The sequence below is a fragment of the Mesoplodon densirostris genome, chromosome 10 (assembly GCF_025265405.1).
Source record: "Mesoplodon densirostris isolate mMesDen1 chromosome 10, mMesDen1 primary haplotype, whole genome shotgun sequence".
NCBI lineage: Eukaryota > Metazoa > Chordata > Mammalia > Artiodactyla > Ziphiidae > Mesoplodon > Mesoplodon densirostris.
The window spans coordinates 75,836,243-75,853,048 of NC_082670.1; the positions used below are offsets into that span (position 1 = coordinate 75,836,243).

The window sequence follows — 16,806 nt, forward strand, 5'->3', positions numbered from 1 at the left end:
AGCTCTTGCAAGAACATCCAAAAGAAGGGCTAGCTAGAAGGGCTTGTAGGAGTTGCCACACCTCTTTAAACACACGCGGGAGCCGCCCATTGCTGTTGCACTTCCAATCAGATATTACACTGAAGCAGCTGATTGAATCTAAGAAACACCAACACCAACTATAATCAGTGGGGTTTTGAAAGTAAACTTGAAAAAAATTGTTTACAGAACATGAAATGGAAATGTGAAAACAGAAAATAAAGTTCACCTGCAAGTCTATTCCAGTCAGTGTCATGGGTTTCAAGGTCTGCTTTGTTTCTCTGCACAGTTTAGGTGTGGCGCTCTCTAGAGGCCATGGGAAATATTTCTTCCGAGGGAATGTAACCATTGAGGAAGGTAAGATGCTGCCTTCATCCATCTTATCCTTTTGTGTGGGAAGAAAGCCCTGAAGCCAGCTATGGGGTTAGCTGAAGAATTTGCTCATCTATCCAACCCTTATTCCAATCCCTGGACATGTGACTCAACCATTTACCCACCTGATGTTACCTTGCTCTCCTAGACTGATTCAGAATGGTGGGACTCCCAACTAGCGATGGCCTTCCTAATGATTTCATTTATTTATGTTCTGCTTTCATCCACAAAGTTGTTGAGGCAACTCATGGGAATCATCCATCCACCAACTGTAGTCTTCTCATACATAAAAGTTAGTACCAAGAAAAATACGAATTAGTGTAAAAACTCAAGCCCAGGAAAAGAAAAAGAAAAGAGAGGTGTGCGAGCCTTAGTCTTCTACACAGTTGAGCCACAAATTTCACTTGTGTTTCAAGGCAGCCTGGGTCCAAGGGAAATGTGATCATTCAAATGATTTAGTAAGTCAGAAACCTGCACCCCCTGCAGTGGAAGTGTGGAGTCTTAACCACTGGACTGCCAGGGAAGTCCCTCTTCTTGTCTTCATAAAGCACCAGTGCACTGGAAACTCCCAGTTAATGGTAGCAGTTGTTACAGCCCTTTAAACTTTAAAACTGCTCTCACCCCCATACTGTCCTTTTCATCTCCCAACAACCTAGTAGCTCAGAGAAGTTATCTTTCCCAGTATCACCAGCTCACAGGGAGGAGTGGGTCTGGCCTCTGAAAGGCTTCACTCCCAGAGTGGCCTTGAGTAAGTCACTTGCCCAACCTAGGTGTTCTGTTTTGTATCTTGACAGAGAAGGAGTTGGACCAGACCAGTGCTTTTTGTGGGTATCCTCAGGGAGTGTGGCCAAGAGTGGGAAGGTCAGTTACAAGCTGGGTTTTAATGGGTTAGAGCTGGTTACAAGTGAGTTTGGTGAACTTCCAGAAGCTAGACAGCCTTGTGGCTCACTCCAATGATGCAGTGGAGAATGAAGAAGGAGATTGGAAGTCCCTGAGATGCCAGGTTTCATAGATGGCCTTCTGGTCTACTCCTGAGTGTGCCTGCATTGTTTCATGGGTTTTGGGTTTTGTCTCCCAACTGATTGTGAGATCTTAAGGAACAGGAAGGAGAGTGAAGAGGTTATCTTGACTGGAGCAGAACCCAGAGTATGCCCACTGCAGAGATAATCAATCATGTGCTCCCTCTTCCTAGAGACAGGCAAGAAAAAACAGGCAACTTTGTGATTTGGGCAAGATACTCAACAGGATGTATTCTCAGGGATCTTTTTTTTTTTTAACTTCTTTAATTTTCTGGCTCCGTGAACCATGTGTGGCTCTGTGGATGTCACTGCTCGTGAAGACAGAAAATTCACATCTAAGCCATCTGAGGTCAAGATGAGGAAATAGCTCATGGTCAGAACAGTAAAAGGAGAGATTGTTAATGGATTATTTGCCTCTCTTGTGTTCATTCCCTTAGTCAATGGACCTGACCCTCCATCTTCTCTCTCTCCCTCACACACACACACACACACACACACACACACACACACACACACACACACACAGTTGTTTTGCATTGTTTTTTGGATCATTTCTTCATTTCTTTAGTCACTATCATCTGCTGTCAGGCTAAGAGCTCACACAGAGAGAATTTCAGAGCCAACTGCAACCATCCTGCAAGAAATTAGTTTGAATCCTAGGCAAGGGGAAGAGTGTCTGGTTATCCACACAAATGAGGTCAGATCTTCCTCTCTCTGTTGGTCCTCTGTAAATAAGAGGGCTTCCAATCATGCCAGCCTTGCTGAGTGACAGAGCCTGAGAAAGCTGCTTCCCCTGGGCTAACTAGTAGAGGGACTTGTCATCCATAAAGGCCACAGCTTGATTACCATTCTGCTCTGTTCTTAAAGAAGGCAGGAGTTTCTTGGGGATGGCAACCGCTTCTGAAGGTTATCCCGTAAAGAATGCTCTCCCATAGAATGTAGGCATTTTCAACCTGCTTTGACAATGGTAGGTATGACAAAGGTGGCGAACAGGCTGATTTTGCTCAAAATGTAAGGAGTTGCTGCTGAGGTTGAAGGTATGGGCTGTAGTTCTACCTGCTGAAATCGTTTCTCTTCTGAATCTCCTTAACACTTTATCTTTATATATATGTAGTACACAGTACTCGTTCAATAAATTAGAGCTTATGTCATTATTGTCAGCATTATCAATCAAACAGTAGGTGTGATTTTGTCAGGAGGATCAAAATCGGAGGTGAGAGAGTTAGAGAACAATCATATTTCCTTGGTGGCCTAGGAACTCAGAGAGGAAGCAATCAAAAAGATCTTCCCTTCAGGGTCTAGTTGATAGGTCCTATGAAATATAGGCAGAGAGGGCTTTGCAGATGAAGGTTGATGAGAACAGAAACTAGAAATATATTATATATAGAATTGATATCATTAACCCAGTATTCCAGGAAGGTGAGATCCCAGCTCAGGGCCTCTGCACCTGTGGTTTCTTCTGCTACAAGCACCTCAGTTACTATGTTGTTCTCTCCTCACCTCCTCCAGGTCTTTGCTTAAAGTCACTGTCTCAGTGAAGCATCCTGACTCCCACTGTTAACGATGAAACTCTTTCCCTCATCCCTCCCCATCTCTTGGTACCCCCTCTCCTTGCTTCATTCTCTCTCTTAACTTCATAGCCCTCACTACTGATAGGCTATGTATTTTAACTTTATTTACTTATCTCTTTTCTGCCGCTCGAAAGTAAATACCGTGAGAGCAGCAGTGATTTTTGTATTGGTCACTGCTATGTTCTCAGGACCTAGAATAGTACCTGGCACATAGTGGATGCTCAGTAAATATATGGAAGGAAGAATGGGAGGGAGGGAGGGAGGAGTGGAGGGAGCAAGAAAAGGAAGAAAGGATGGATGGATGCATAGATTGTCCTAGGGACTAATCACTATTCCATTCAACCCTCTCATGCAGTCTGTGAGTTAGGTGTTATTACCGACATCTTCTGACTGGTATAAGTCAAAGAGTTGAAGCGACATTCCCAGCATCATTCAACCAGAAGGTGTTGGAGCCAGGATATGGCCACTTGGGTCATATAGTATGATATTCTATATAATTCATTGCCTACTTCCTATAAAATCAAACAGGAGTGTGTGATGATAGTTCTAGTATTTTGCTATTTATTTTGTACATTGGTATTTGAGGAGGAAACTGGAATCCTGAGTGCAGTAAGATACTGTTGGTCACTTGGGAAACTGACATTCTCAAAAATTGGAGTTCCTGAGGTTGTCACTCAGAAGTGTTTGTCTGCTGATGACCCATCAAAATGAAGTCACATGAAGACACAAGGAAAAAGAGTGATTTCACAGAGTTAGGGTGTCTCGGGTATTCTATATATAGAAACTCCCCAATTCCCTGCAGGCCTCAGTTCTTCTAGCTACCTCTCCAGACTGAGGATTCATTTTAACTTAGCATCCTGTACCAACTAGCAATTTTTGCTGGTCAAAAACAGTTGAGTATTGGCAATCTCATATCATTCAACCTATAATTTCACCCTCACAACCACCTGTCAGTTAGGGACTATTATTATTACTGTTTTGCACGTGAAGAAAGAGTAAATCAACCTGCTAACATCACACAGGAGTTTAGTGGCCCACCCAATTTCCCAACTCAGGCTGTACTGTACGGGCCTCCAAAGTTGGTGTCTCCACCATCTTGCTAAGCTACTCTCCCAGGACTCACTGGTGCATCACTTATCTTCAGGAAGTTAAAGCTTTCCTGGGAGACTGCCAGGGAAAGTTGCAGTGGTGGCTGAGTGAGGTGGACGTTGGGGGGAAGGTTCTGCCTGGGAAGAGAACTTGTTTCCTATGTGCAAAGTCCCTTTTCTCAGGCAGATATCTTTGGGGTTGATGTCTACCCTTAACCCCCACCCACCATGGCCTTGCCCTAGAACATTTGAAGCACAGGAGGGCATGAGGGGGGTGGTCAGTGCCCCACACAGATAGTACTTACTCATGATGCCCTTCTCCTTGACCTCCAGGCCTGCATGACTTAGAACACCCTGATGTGTCCTTGGCAGACGAATGGTAAGAATGGTATAATTCTTCCTCAGCATTTATGTTTATCACCCTCTTTGATTTCAAATTGTCTGTATTCCCTTGCCCAGTTCTGGTTCAAAGGCAAAGGAAAGTGATGCCATAAATATATACATGTTCTTGTTTTGGGCCATGTCACATTCCTAGGTCCTACTGCAACACTGACCTACACCCAGAGCACCGTCATCTATCTCAACTAGAAGCTATTAAGCTCTACCTCAAAGGCAAAGAACCTCTGCTCCAATGTGAGTGTGCTTCCAAATGCATGTGTGTGTGCCTATGGTGGTTGGACGGTGGTGGGGTGTGTGTGCGTGAACTCAAGACTATATTTCCCCTCAGTTTTCATGGGAAGCTTTGCTTTGGCAGAGATGATCAGTCACATTAAATCCAGCCAAATGTCTGCTTTCTGTGGGAACAGGAAAAGGAATGTGGGTTACCAAGAGTCACGCAGGATCACCAATCTCAGTTTGACCCTTCACATTGGATTTTTCCCCTTACCAAACCATTTAGTCAAGTGCCTGAGTAACATGAAAATGTTTCAACTGGGAGGGGACTGTCAATATCTGCTTTTTTATTTTACAAAGAGAAACAAGGGCTGGAAATAGGACTTGTCTCATCCAAGGCCATAATCTAGGCCTCCTGGTTCTGTCCGGTGTGGGATTGCCACTGTGACATGTTGCTTTTTGCACTGTGTACTCTGCTGCCCCTCGTCCCACAGAGTGCCCTCTGAGGGAGCTCAGTGAGTCAGAACTGGCCAGTAGCTGGTGACGGGGGCAGGGAAAGGGGGGCAGAGAGAGAGCAGCAGCAGGCCTGCTGCTCACCAAGTGCAAGAACAGTCCCTGAACAAGCATAAATTAGTTCCAGTAGCTAATATATGGATATATGTATATATATCCATATATAGTATGTGCCATTATTTTCATTACTTTGTATATTAAGATTTATATAATTATATATTATTCATTTTATATTTATATATTATCTCAATTTATTCATTGTCTTTTTGATGGTGAGTTGTTTGGAGTTTTTGCTTTTACAACAAAGCTGCACTGTCTTCTTGGCCACCAGCTAAGGTGATGACTGGCCTGCTGTAGGTGATAAAGCTGTAGGGCTTTAGGACGCCTCTGCTAGATTCATGATATCCTCCTGATTCCTTGGCCTCTTCCACAGAGCTCTATCAAGAATTCATTTGGATAAGGACAGATGTCCTACTTGAAAATGAAAAAAAAAATCTTAGATGGAAGGAATGACAAAATAAGAGTCCCAGAAGTTCTTAAGCTATCATAACCCTTTCCCTTACAACCAAGATCGGGGCCCTGAAGAATTGCAAATTTTGATAGAGGACAGAAATGGCGATGAAAAGAGCAAACTGAGGAGTGCTGCCTTCTGATCTCCGAATCCCAGAGTTGGCGTGCTGGTCTATGGCATGAACTAATAGATGGGGAGGGAAAGTAGAAAACTGAAGCGTGAGACATCCAAGACTCTCAATTTACTATCATCTCATCCAGATGCTTTGGGGGCCCTTGTGTTGCGGCATATCAGGTGTCAACTGTTTCATATTTTCAGCTGGTGGGAGGTTAACACAGGAACACACCATAGGAGAAAGTAGCCTGTAGATACTGTAAAGTGAGCCCAGTGAGCACTTCTCATGCTACAATTTGGGGTCTAGCCAAAGCCATCTTCTCAAGTCTATCCCTCCCAACAGGTGATAAAGAATTGATACAAGAAGTCCTTTTTGATGCTGTGGTGAGTGCTCCCATCGAAGCCTATTGGACCAGCCTTGCCCTCAACAAATCTGAGTAAGTGGTTGCACGTGTCCCCCTTTCATGGCCATTTCCCTACAAGCCATCCGAAATATGGTTATGGTTTAAAGAACTAAACTGTTTTAGGAGGCTGGTGTTAAAGTTCTTTAATTTTCCCCAAAGCTCCAAACCACAAGAGCTAGAGCAGATTAGCGGCTCTGGCTTGGATGGCAAGCTCCTGGGTTTGACATATAATTTGCTTGAGTTTTAACATTACATGAAATTTGGTATGCTGAGGTAGGGTGACACTTCCGAGAGAGCGGGAGGCGGGAGGAGCATTTTGCTTCCTGCCCTGCCATGGCTCCCTCACTTTCACCGTCGAGAGGGAACTTGGGATCTGGGCCAGGCTAGGTTGCGAGGAGGACAGGGAAGTGAGAGCTCTATTTCATTAGGGTGTCAGATATAACCCCGCAGTTCTATTTCTGAAGTGGAGGATGTAGGGGGAGGAGGGCAGGCAATGGTAGTTGTTGTCAAAGACTAGGGTGAGAACTGCTTCAGCAGCTTATTTTTAATATTAATACTAGTTTTTACTATTTTAAGTAGGCTGTTAACAATTAAAAATAAGAAAAAAAATTATTCCTTTTTCCTTATACCTTCATGTCATACATTATTCAATTCTCTCTCCTTTTTTATTCTTTATTAGCTCCTTTCCTTTTTTTATCTTCCGTTTTGTATATTTTCCTATATCAGGTCTATTATTCATTCTGTTCTCGTTTTCATTCAATCATTCATCAAATATTGACTGCACTTCTGTTATGTTCCAGGCACTGGGCTAGGTATTGGTGAAATCGAGGTAACTCAGTCAAACACAGTCCTCACCATCATGGTACCTGTGATATATAGTGTGCTATATGATTAAGAATTGTGATAACTATAAAGGAAAATTAGACATGTAGACAGGAACAAAACCTAGAGTGGAGACAGAAGACAGGAAAGGCTTTTCTGAGCAGGAACTAGTTCAAGGGTTCCCTGGGAGCATTCCAGGGAATTGGAACCGTATGTGCAAAGGCCCTGAGGTGAGAGAGTATTTGACGTGGTTGAGGAATTTAAAGAAGGCCAACAGAACTGAAATGTAGAGGATAGGCTGGAAGATGTCAGGAGACAAGGGTACAGTAGGGCCTGGTGGTTCAGGACCTTGGGAATCAGATTAAGGATTTTGGATTTTATACTCAGAATATTGGAAAGTCATTGAAGAATTTTAAGAACGACATTTTAAGATTTTAAGAAGGAGATGATCAGATTTGCATTTTTTTAAAAGACCCTTCTACTGCTATGTGGATAATAGAATGTAATGGGGGTAAGAAAAATAGTAAAGGCTCCTACAGCAGTTCAAGGGATTTGCCACTTGGACCACTTGGGCAGTGGCAGTGGGCACAGAGAGAAGGGATGTACTTGTGGCATGCTTTGGAAGTAAGACCCCCAGGACTTGGTGATGGGTTCATGGTGTGAGGGGAGGGAGACTGAGCTGTCAAGGATCATTCTCAGGTTAATGACATCAATACCTGGGGAGATAGTGGTGCCATTTCCTAGGACAGGAGACAATGAAGGAAGACCAGGTTTGGGACTGGACATGGCCAGAATTCTTTTCTAGACATTTTATAGTTAAAATGACTCCTAAGCATAGATGTAAGGTAGGTAGTTTAATACGTGAGTCTGGACTCCCAAAGATATAACCACTCTCATTATATTTGGGGGTATCCTTGGACTGCTTACCTGCATGGATCTTATTCCCTGGGAGGTTTGGAAAGAGTCAAAGCCTTTCCTGTGATTGCATTCTCTAGTGGAAATGTTTCTTTTAGGTTCTCATGAAACTCAAAATCCTGTGGAAAGATTGCTGATTCACCCTTAACAGATGCTAAAGATTTCCAAAATGGTAGCTTGCTTTGTAGTCCACATCTGTAACTGATTGGGCAGCCCGACTTTCCAATTTGGTGTAGGCTACACGCAGAAACAAATGCATAATGTTTGTTTTTATTCATCCCTTAAATACTTAAAGGTAGTATTGACCACTTTGACAACCATCAGAGATCAAGTAACTAAATTATCTTGTACTGAAGATGACATGGATAAAGCTTTGAATCAAATTGCTACTAGCATCTAGGGCAGGGAAGCAAACTCAGGAATCAGTATTCTCTTCATATTTTTTTGTAGAATAAAATTATATATTTGTGGAGAAAGACCATTTGCTGTTTTTTTGAAGAAGTATCCACTGAGAAAACCCTGAAGAACATGTTCAAACATATAAAATTTGCCTTGAATGTTGAAAAAAAATCTTTGGTGAATTTTCAAATGAGTTTTCTTTGCTAAGGCTGTCCGTAGAGTTCCTATGTGTGGCATCCTGTAGGGCTATTTACAGAAGTCATTTCTTTACTCATCCCTCTGGGGTTGGTGGTGAGGATAAGGCCTATTCTTTAGTAGAAGTTACCAGTTGGTGCCCCCAAAATGGTGTAGAATTCAAGTCCTAAACATTTCCAGGCTGTGGGATACTACAGACTTGAGTCAGTGACTCAGTTACTTCTTTTCGCTAATGGCAGATTCCACTAATGGTCTCAGAACCAAGAATAGGCTTGGTAGCATCAGCTGAAACAGCTAGCTCTAAGGCTTTTTTCCCTCTCCTTAAAGTTGGCCTGCTCCTTCTGAACTCGCACCCAGAACCTTGAGATAAAGGTGTGTTTATTTAGCGTTCGGGATGCATTTATTTCCTCATGCTGCTTTTTTGGTCATGGACTTCTTACTTTTTCTGGCAAGAATTACCATGAAAATTTTTGTAAGGAATAAGAGTTTGCATCCTGTGTGTGCATGTGTGCATATGTTTCTATAATTTCTTCCAAAATTTCAGGCTTCAAGACTGTTATTTCATAAAACATTCCATGAGTCTTAAAATGCAGAAGCCATTATCTGCTTACTGTCTGGCAGAATCCCCCTGATTCCTTCTGCTGTGTTTCAGGAATTCTGACAAGGGTGTGGAGGTGGCCTTCCTCGGCACTCGCACGGGCCTCTCGAGAATCAACCTGTTTGTTGGGGCCGAGCAGCTCACAAATCAGTAAGTAGGGAGCTCCTGAAGTGGGACAGTGAAAGGGAAGGTTATACCATTTATTGATTCCACCAGCAGTAGAAACAAAATTCAGGCCACCCCAGGCCTGTTGACATTTTTCCTCTCTGATCTACCTCGGGGGCTGCAGTGTATGTGTTCACCTGCCCATTATTAATTAATTAATTAATTTTATTTTTGGCTGCATTGGGTCTTTGTTGCGGCATGCGGGCTTTTCTCTAGTTGCGGCGAGCGGGGGCTACTCTTCATTACAGTGTGCGGGCTTATTGCAGTGGCTTCTCTAGTTGCGGAGCACGGGCTCTAGGTGCATGGGCCTCAGTAATTGTGGCACACGGGCTCAGTAGTTGTGGCTCGCGGGCTCTAGAGCACAGGCTCAGTAGTTGTGGCGCATGGGCTTAGTTGCTCCATGACATGTGGGATCCTCCCAGACCAGGGCTTGAGCCCATGTCCCCTGCATTGGCAGGTGGACTCTTAACCACCGCGCCACCAGGGAAGCCCTCAGATGCCCTTTTAAACCACTGCTCGGCCCCTGTGTCTGTCTTCAGAGAGCCACAGGGTCTTAATTCTTCAAATTGGTGTTTGACCAGAGCTGGTGTAAGCCTGGGAAGTCTTTCCTGAGCCCATTAATATGTTTTCTCAATTTCTTTTCTCTGAAGTAAGAGACATTATTAGGCCAGAGATGAATGGAGCCTGAGATTCAGAGAGCTTGCAAAGTGTGTGTTTGTGATTCCAGAGGTTACCATGGAACTTCACAAATCCTGACCTTCAGGGTCCCTGAGTGGGGGGAGGTGGGGATAACCAAGGCACAGGGTGGCCACCAATTTGAGAGGGGTTGGCCCATCAGGAGCCTAATGAGGAAACACTCCTGTCCCATTAAGCCCAGCTTAGCTGTGCTCTTGTGCCTCTTAGATGAGGCCTGGACACCCACCATATGATCTTTTAAGACCAGGTCTGGTAAGTGGCAGATCCATAGATTTTTGGATGTTTTGTGAACTGGCTTTTAATGCCCATCTGAGGACTCTATCTTCCTCAACTTCTCAAATTTGTCATTTATGAAGTTGACTATAGTTGTGACTTGATTCTTTTCAAGTCCTCTTTACCCCTGTACCCCCAAACAATTACTTTAACAGAAGGCAAGTTCTTAGGAAGGACTAGAAGTGTCGGGATACACATCGCCTTCTCCTTTTAGGACCCAGAGTGTCAAAGGGAGACACAGGAATAGACTTTCTAATGCTCAGAGAGAAAAACTGTTGTATGTTTTGAGATTAAGACAATCAAACAAGAAAAGTACTAACAGCAACAAAACATGGCACCTTGCTAGTCTGATATACAGGTGATGGTGATGGATTTGAAATATGACAGGACCACACTCAGGACTGCTGGGATGTGTACCTGGTTTACCTCACCTGTTACATCTGAAAAATGGGTTAATGATCTCCCTGGTTTACTGTGAGGATCAGAAAACCTTCGGATGTGAAACTGCTTTGGGAAGCTAAAAATATCTACAACTATGAATTCTATTCCTTGTGACATTATTGTGACTCAAAGTGAATACTCATTGGTTATCTGGTTGGATGAAACAGTTCTTGTCTTCAGGAGAATCCTATCATTGATTCATGTAGAGGCACCTTGACTTCCATTGTCTTAGGGTCTTATACCTGCCTACCCACTCCAATCAAATGATATTTGTTGATACCCAACTATTTGGATGCACTCTATTAGCCAGGGCTAGAAAGGTTTTAGAATTTCTATGTTTTTTTTTTTTTAAAGAGAGCATACAAGGAAGAGTTCAAAGTATTGGTGATAGGTCTGGATAATATAAAGTTCCCATCCTAGAGCTATACTATCATCAGGCTCCTACACTGAGGTTCTATCTCCTGTCCCCACCACCTGCTTTTGGAATTAGATCCATTATAGTTCATGGCCTCTGTAACCTGCCACCATCCCCAATATTAATATATCCTGTGCTTTCAGTGTGGCCTTTTAGAGCACGTGTAGTAGCACACATACAGCAACCAGTGATGTCAGCCTCCACCGTGTGGTTACAGCTCTCCTCCTAAGTCCTAAGTCAGTCCTAAGACAGTCCTAAGTCTAAGAAATTACCACTTCACAGCTTCCATTTAAAGCATAGAGAATGAAGAAAACTCTTGGGCTTTAAGAATCCCATATATTTGTGTGAGCCACTTTCAGTTTACTTAGCTCCTTCACACATGGTGTTATGTTATTCTGATAGCATCGTGGTAAGTGTAATATTATTATTCCCACTTTGTGGATGAACAAATGGGGCTCAGAGACTCAGTAACTAACCCAGGTAACTCACCCAAGATCATTCAGCTCTGCCTAAAACCTAGACCTGTCTCCCCCAACACCACAACAGCCCCTAGTATCCAGAAGTAAGAACAGTCCTGTTTGGCTGGAGGGTAGGGAGGGAAGGAAAGAAGCAAAGATCCCCATGTGGACCCATTTTACCTCCTTTACCCTTTTTATAAGAAGAGAGAGATCTACCTAAGATGTTGATCCTCTCAAGGATATGTATCTATGTGTTGGATTTTAAGGCAAGACAAAGCTTTCTGACTACCTTTGGTCTTCTGGTGTGATTTCTGGAGGCTTTGTTTGCTTGCTTCAGATGCTAAGACTATTAGTTCACTAGATATACTAGGAAAAATCATTTTACCCACTGGAGTCTGACTGCCAGGACTCTACAAGATATTTCTGAGTAATCTGGGGTACACAATGTTACACAGGTCCTCTCTGTACTGAGAAAAGCAGGTTGGGGTTCTAAAAGCCAACACTATTTTTACCCAACAAAAGCTGCTGGCATGCACTCGTGTCTGGCTTTTCCTTGCTGAGTGGTGCCATGCTCTTCTTATTCTTTTCTATTTCAAGGGACTTCCTGAAAGCTGGAGACAAGGAGAACATCTTTAATGCAGACCATTTCCCTCTCTGGTACCGAAGAGCCGCTGAGCAGGTTCCAGGGAGCTTTGTCTATTCGATCCCATTCAGCACAGGTGGGTGCCCTTGTTGGAGGCTGGCTCTGTGCCTTTGGTCCTGCTGGGCTGGGCATTGCGTGCAGAGTGTGAGGGAGCAGCCTGGATGCTAAGGGAGCCAAATTCAGTCTTGAGAGCCAGTGTTGAATATTGGCCTAGCTCTGAACCAGTGACCAGTTCCATAAGTGTTGCTGCTCCAAATAAAAGGAAGCTTTAACTTAACCAGATTGTGTAAAAAGCATGTCAGGAAGCAGGACTGTTATTTTGTACCATGTGGAATTTGAATACAAACTTCTTAATAGATTTTTTTTAATCTAAAATGTGATCATGGCCCTACTTAGGGAAAATTCATACAGCCATAACATCCATTGCCAGAAACTTCAGCAAGTCAGATCACTCTGGAGGCCCACAATTCCCCATCAGAACTGATTTAAAGCAACACGCAAGAGTAAGAACTAAGATTTTGTATAGGCTCGTGCTCTCCTGACAGGGAGCTGCAGTGACCAATGAGAGGCATGTAGCCAATGATTCTTCCAGTCTTAAGGTTTTACGATATTATAAAAAAAACTAAGATCATCTCCCTCCAAAAAAGAACTGAACATTACCTTATTTCAACCAGTTTTAGAAGCAAGACAAACTGGAAAATCCTTTCAATTGTCCTTGGCTTTTTCTTGTTTCATACATCTGATATTTTTGGTGCTCATTCTGTGTAAGGCTCTGTACCGTGCCTTGTAGAAACTTCAGAGATGAATAAGACGTAGTTCTATAAAGTTGGATTGCTCTGGACAGTTCAGTATATACTTATGTTTTATATTAGGGCCTTTTGTATTAATCTCTTGCAAGCATTCCCAAGTCAACCCTAATGGAGACTCTCTAACGCTTAGTGTCAAAGCCCCTCCCTGGGTTTTGGCACTTGCTCATTTCCGTGAATGAAAACATCTTTAGAAATAAGGCTTTCAAAATTTGTGGAAGAGATGTTGACAAGAGTTGTCTAATAATTATTTAAATGGACTCATTAGGAAGAGGGTCCCCATTAATGAAGATATTCAAGGAAAGGCCAAGTGTTATTGTAGAAATTCCCTCCCTAGGTGGGGTTTTAGAGGGGATTATCAATTAGGTTCCTTTAAGGACCAAGATTCTTGGAGTCTGTGCTCCTGTGGTGACAGGCCTATGTTTACCCATGGCCATGCACATACATGTGTTCTCAAATATAAATTTCCAGGTACTAAGGCTCTTTCTTTATATGTTTATCTGTATCACATTTCATTGCTGAAAATATCAACTAAGAGACAGTGGACTTTCTAATTCTACTGCAAACCTATCAGTAATAATGTCTTCTTTTATCGTGCAGTCTCATGATACTTTCTTTTTCGTAGTCTTCTAAAGAAAAAAATAGAACTTAGCTTGCTAGATCTGGACAGGAGCCATCAGGTTATCCAGAAGGTCTTTTTCCCAATACTGGACAGAGAGGAGGAGCTATGGGTAATGAGAGCATCTCCCAGAAGTGCTGTGTGTGTGTGTGTGTGTGTGTGTGAGTGTGAGAGATGGCTCCTCGTGTCAGTTTGCTTTGTTATTATTCACCATTTTTCCTGCAAAGAATTATGTCTGGAAAAAAATTCTGATTAATTAAGGCTGGCTGTTGTCTAATTGGTTTTTGGCAGGTGGGGTTTTCACTGAACTTTCAAAGAAATCGCATAATAAAAAAGGAATTTACCTTGTTCATGGTAAAGTTATGGATGACATAATATCTTAGGAGATTTCGTGGCCCCTTTAGATTTGGAGAAAATGTTAAAAATCACCACATGCAGGTGTTGTGGTGGAGCTCTCCCTCGTTTTTTTCTCCTGTGTGTTGAATACCTGTACACACTGGAAAAGAAGCTGGTTTTTATTACAACTTAGACTCGGGCCAGAAAATTCTTAATTGCTTTGGTCATAAGTGTATTCACATTCAGGTCTGCCTTCTCCCTGATTCTAAATTCAATTGGATTCCATTCAGCTTACATTCATTGAACCTTTTAAAAGGCAGGCACTGGACTAACAATTATTAACTATGGGCATTAGGAATTTGTGCTCAGCGTCTTTTAATTCATGAGTATTAGAAACATTGTTAGTAATTAAAAATCTCTTTATACTAATACCATATTGTTATCACATTAATAAGAGTTTGGGGCAAGGATTGCATTCCAGCTCTATCCCTGTTTAGAATGGTTTGGTTCAGAAAAACCTGGCTTGAAATTAGAATTTTATAGATCAGTAAAGTTTTAACCAACAAATCAGAGCTAGAGTTCTCAACTCACTGTAAAATAATTTCAAAACTTTATCTCAAGCAGCTCTCCATGGCTATATTTAGAAAAGCAATATAAATATGAAAACTGACACAAGTAAACACTGATATTAGTAACCACAAATTTTTAAAAATGTGGTCCCTCCATGGTGGTTAATAATTTTGATGTGAAGTGGCTGGATATTCCCCTTTAGGGGTGGTCATAGCTCGGTGCAGTGATTCCTTCAGCTGAGAGGACCGCCCACCCAGCACCTATCGCCTAACAGGACTGACCAGCTCCGAATTCTGGGAAGCAAGCCCCAGCACAGTCTGCAGAACTGGTGACTGCAAACCGATACCATCGCTCTCTTAACATAAGCTCTATGACTGTCTTCATTTTTGTCATTGTGTTTTGTTTTGTTTCTTCTTACAGGAACAGTCAACAAAAGCAATGTGGTGACAGCAAGTACCTCCATCCAGCTCCTGGATGAACGGAAGTCTCCCGTGGTGGCAGGTAAATGATGGATTTCAATCAATGAATATAAAGTAAGCATGGTGTCCATTCATCATTTGTCAACTACTTCCACATATCAGAAACTTGGCTTTGAAAGGTAAAAAACATTAAAAACTACTTCCTCTTCATCTTAGCATCATCTCCTCCAATCCAGGGCTCTGACAGCTGGTTGAATTTGATGTGAAAGCAGAAATATTTCCCAGGATTTTATTCTTAAACTCTGAGCCAGTAAGAAATTGTTGGTACATGCAGAAGATCATTTCTTGACAGTAGGTGCCATGAACACTTAAAGTAAGCTCCAGATCTTCCACCTCTATGTCATTAGGATAACAGGGGCCGTACAAGGAAATTGTGGGTTTGTTTTAGGCAAATACAAGCTGAAATGTGCACCTCTCTGGAGAGCGTGAGATTTTCATCACCCTAATCCCCCTGAGTGATTAGAGTTAGATGTATCTACAGGTGCTGGGTTTGGGACCAGGAGAAAGCCAAAACATTTTACGATTGAATTTTATGTCTTGAATTGTCAAAGAAACCCTGTCTCTGGCTTTTCCCATCTCTCTCACTCTCAGGAGTGTCAGTAGATTTTTGTGGCTGGCTGGCAGCTTTCATTGGTGGTATTTGGCCTAAAGGACCAGAAACTGCCACAAGCCCTCTTTTGAGGACAGCTGCTGAGAAAATGGAGCCTAAGAGTATGTCTGGCACATTGTCTATTTCTGATAAATAATTTTTGGAGCCTTTGGTTGACGGATGGGTGAGACACTCCAAGTATCATCCTGATATTGGCTAGATTTACCAAAGGGAGCCATTTTGTTTTCAGTAGCCTCTCTCAGTAAGCTGTACCGTAGGGTGATTTTGAACATCAGCTTCTGTGGTGGCTCCACACACTGAATATTTGTGGGAAGGAATTCAAATGGATCAGACATGTTTGAAGTGGTTGTTCTTTGGCTAGGAAATATTCCTTTTTTCCCCCAACTTTATTTCTGATATAGCCTATATCTCATAATTGTATTCTCATAGATTAGCAGGGATTGAAAGATTTGGGGACAGTTGTGCCCTGGTTATTCCTGGGTTTTTGGGTATAGCAAGGAAGACAGTCTTATGTATCTGACCTGTAAGCTCATCTTGAACTATGCAGTCCTGTAACTAATCAGCCAGGAGATAAGACTGTGAAAATTCAGGGCTGTTGTTCTTACTGTCTCATGTTCCTTGAGGAAAATAGAAGACAGGATTATTTAACTCAGCAAGATTTATTTTTGCTTAAAGGTCAGCCTTACTCGCCTCCAGGCTGACCCAGCCAACTGGTTCTAGAGGCATGTTATCTCCCTGGAGTTGGGGCCACATGTAACAGCTGATAACGACATGGTCTGAACCAAACTATCTGTCTGTCTGTTTGAAATTTCTTTCTAAAATCTTTTCCTTGAATTTCTCATTAAGTCATCATGAAGGATGCTCTGTTTTGGCCCTAAGATCACTGTGCCCATCCCAGCCACATCTGTCCAAGTTTACAAACTGTGTGCTCAAATGTTTCCAAATGGCTTATATTTCATAAATGTCTGTTTGGCTGAGTATGGGCAAAACATGGACTCAGCCTGGGCACTGTGTATCCAGTGTGGAGAACACCATGACTTTTCCAAATGGCATGCTTGTCTACTATTGAGTTATGCAGTTGGCCAGAGACCACAGGCAAGTCATGAGACATGGTTGGCCCACCCTGAGTGGGTGGAAGAGACAT

At 42.6% G+C, this 16,806-nt stretch overlaps 1 protein-coding gene across 1 annotated transcript in view; it reads left to right on the forward strand.

Moving 5' to 3' along the window:
- The window catches only part of CACNA2D3 (calcium voltage-gated channel auxiliary subunit alpha2delta 3), a 794,881-nt gene that overhangs the window by 626,155 nt on the left and 151,920 nt on the right, over positions 1-16,806 (forward strand). The window contains exons 21-27 of the mRNA XM_060109938.1: positions 308-375; positions 4,402-4,447; positions 4,604-4,701; positions 6,162-6,255; positions 9,206-9,301; positions 12,197-12,318; positions 14,994-15,074. Coding sequence (XP_059965921.1) covers positions 308-375; positions 4,402-4,447; positions 4,604-4,701; positions 6,162-6,255; positions 9,206-9,301; positions 12,197-12,318; positions 14,994-15,074 — 605 coding nt within the window. The remainder of the gene's footprint in view (positions 1-307; positions 376-4,401; positions 4,448-4,603; positions 4,702-6,161; positions 6,256-9,205; positions 9,302-12,196; positions 12,319-14,993; positions 15,075-16,806) is intronic.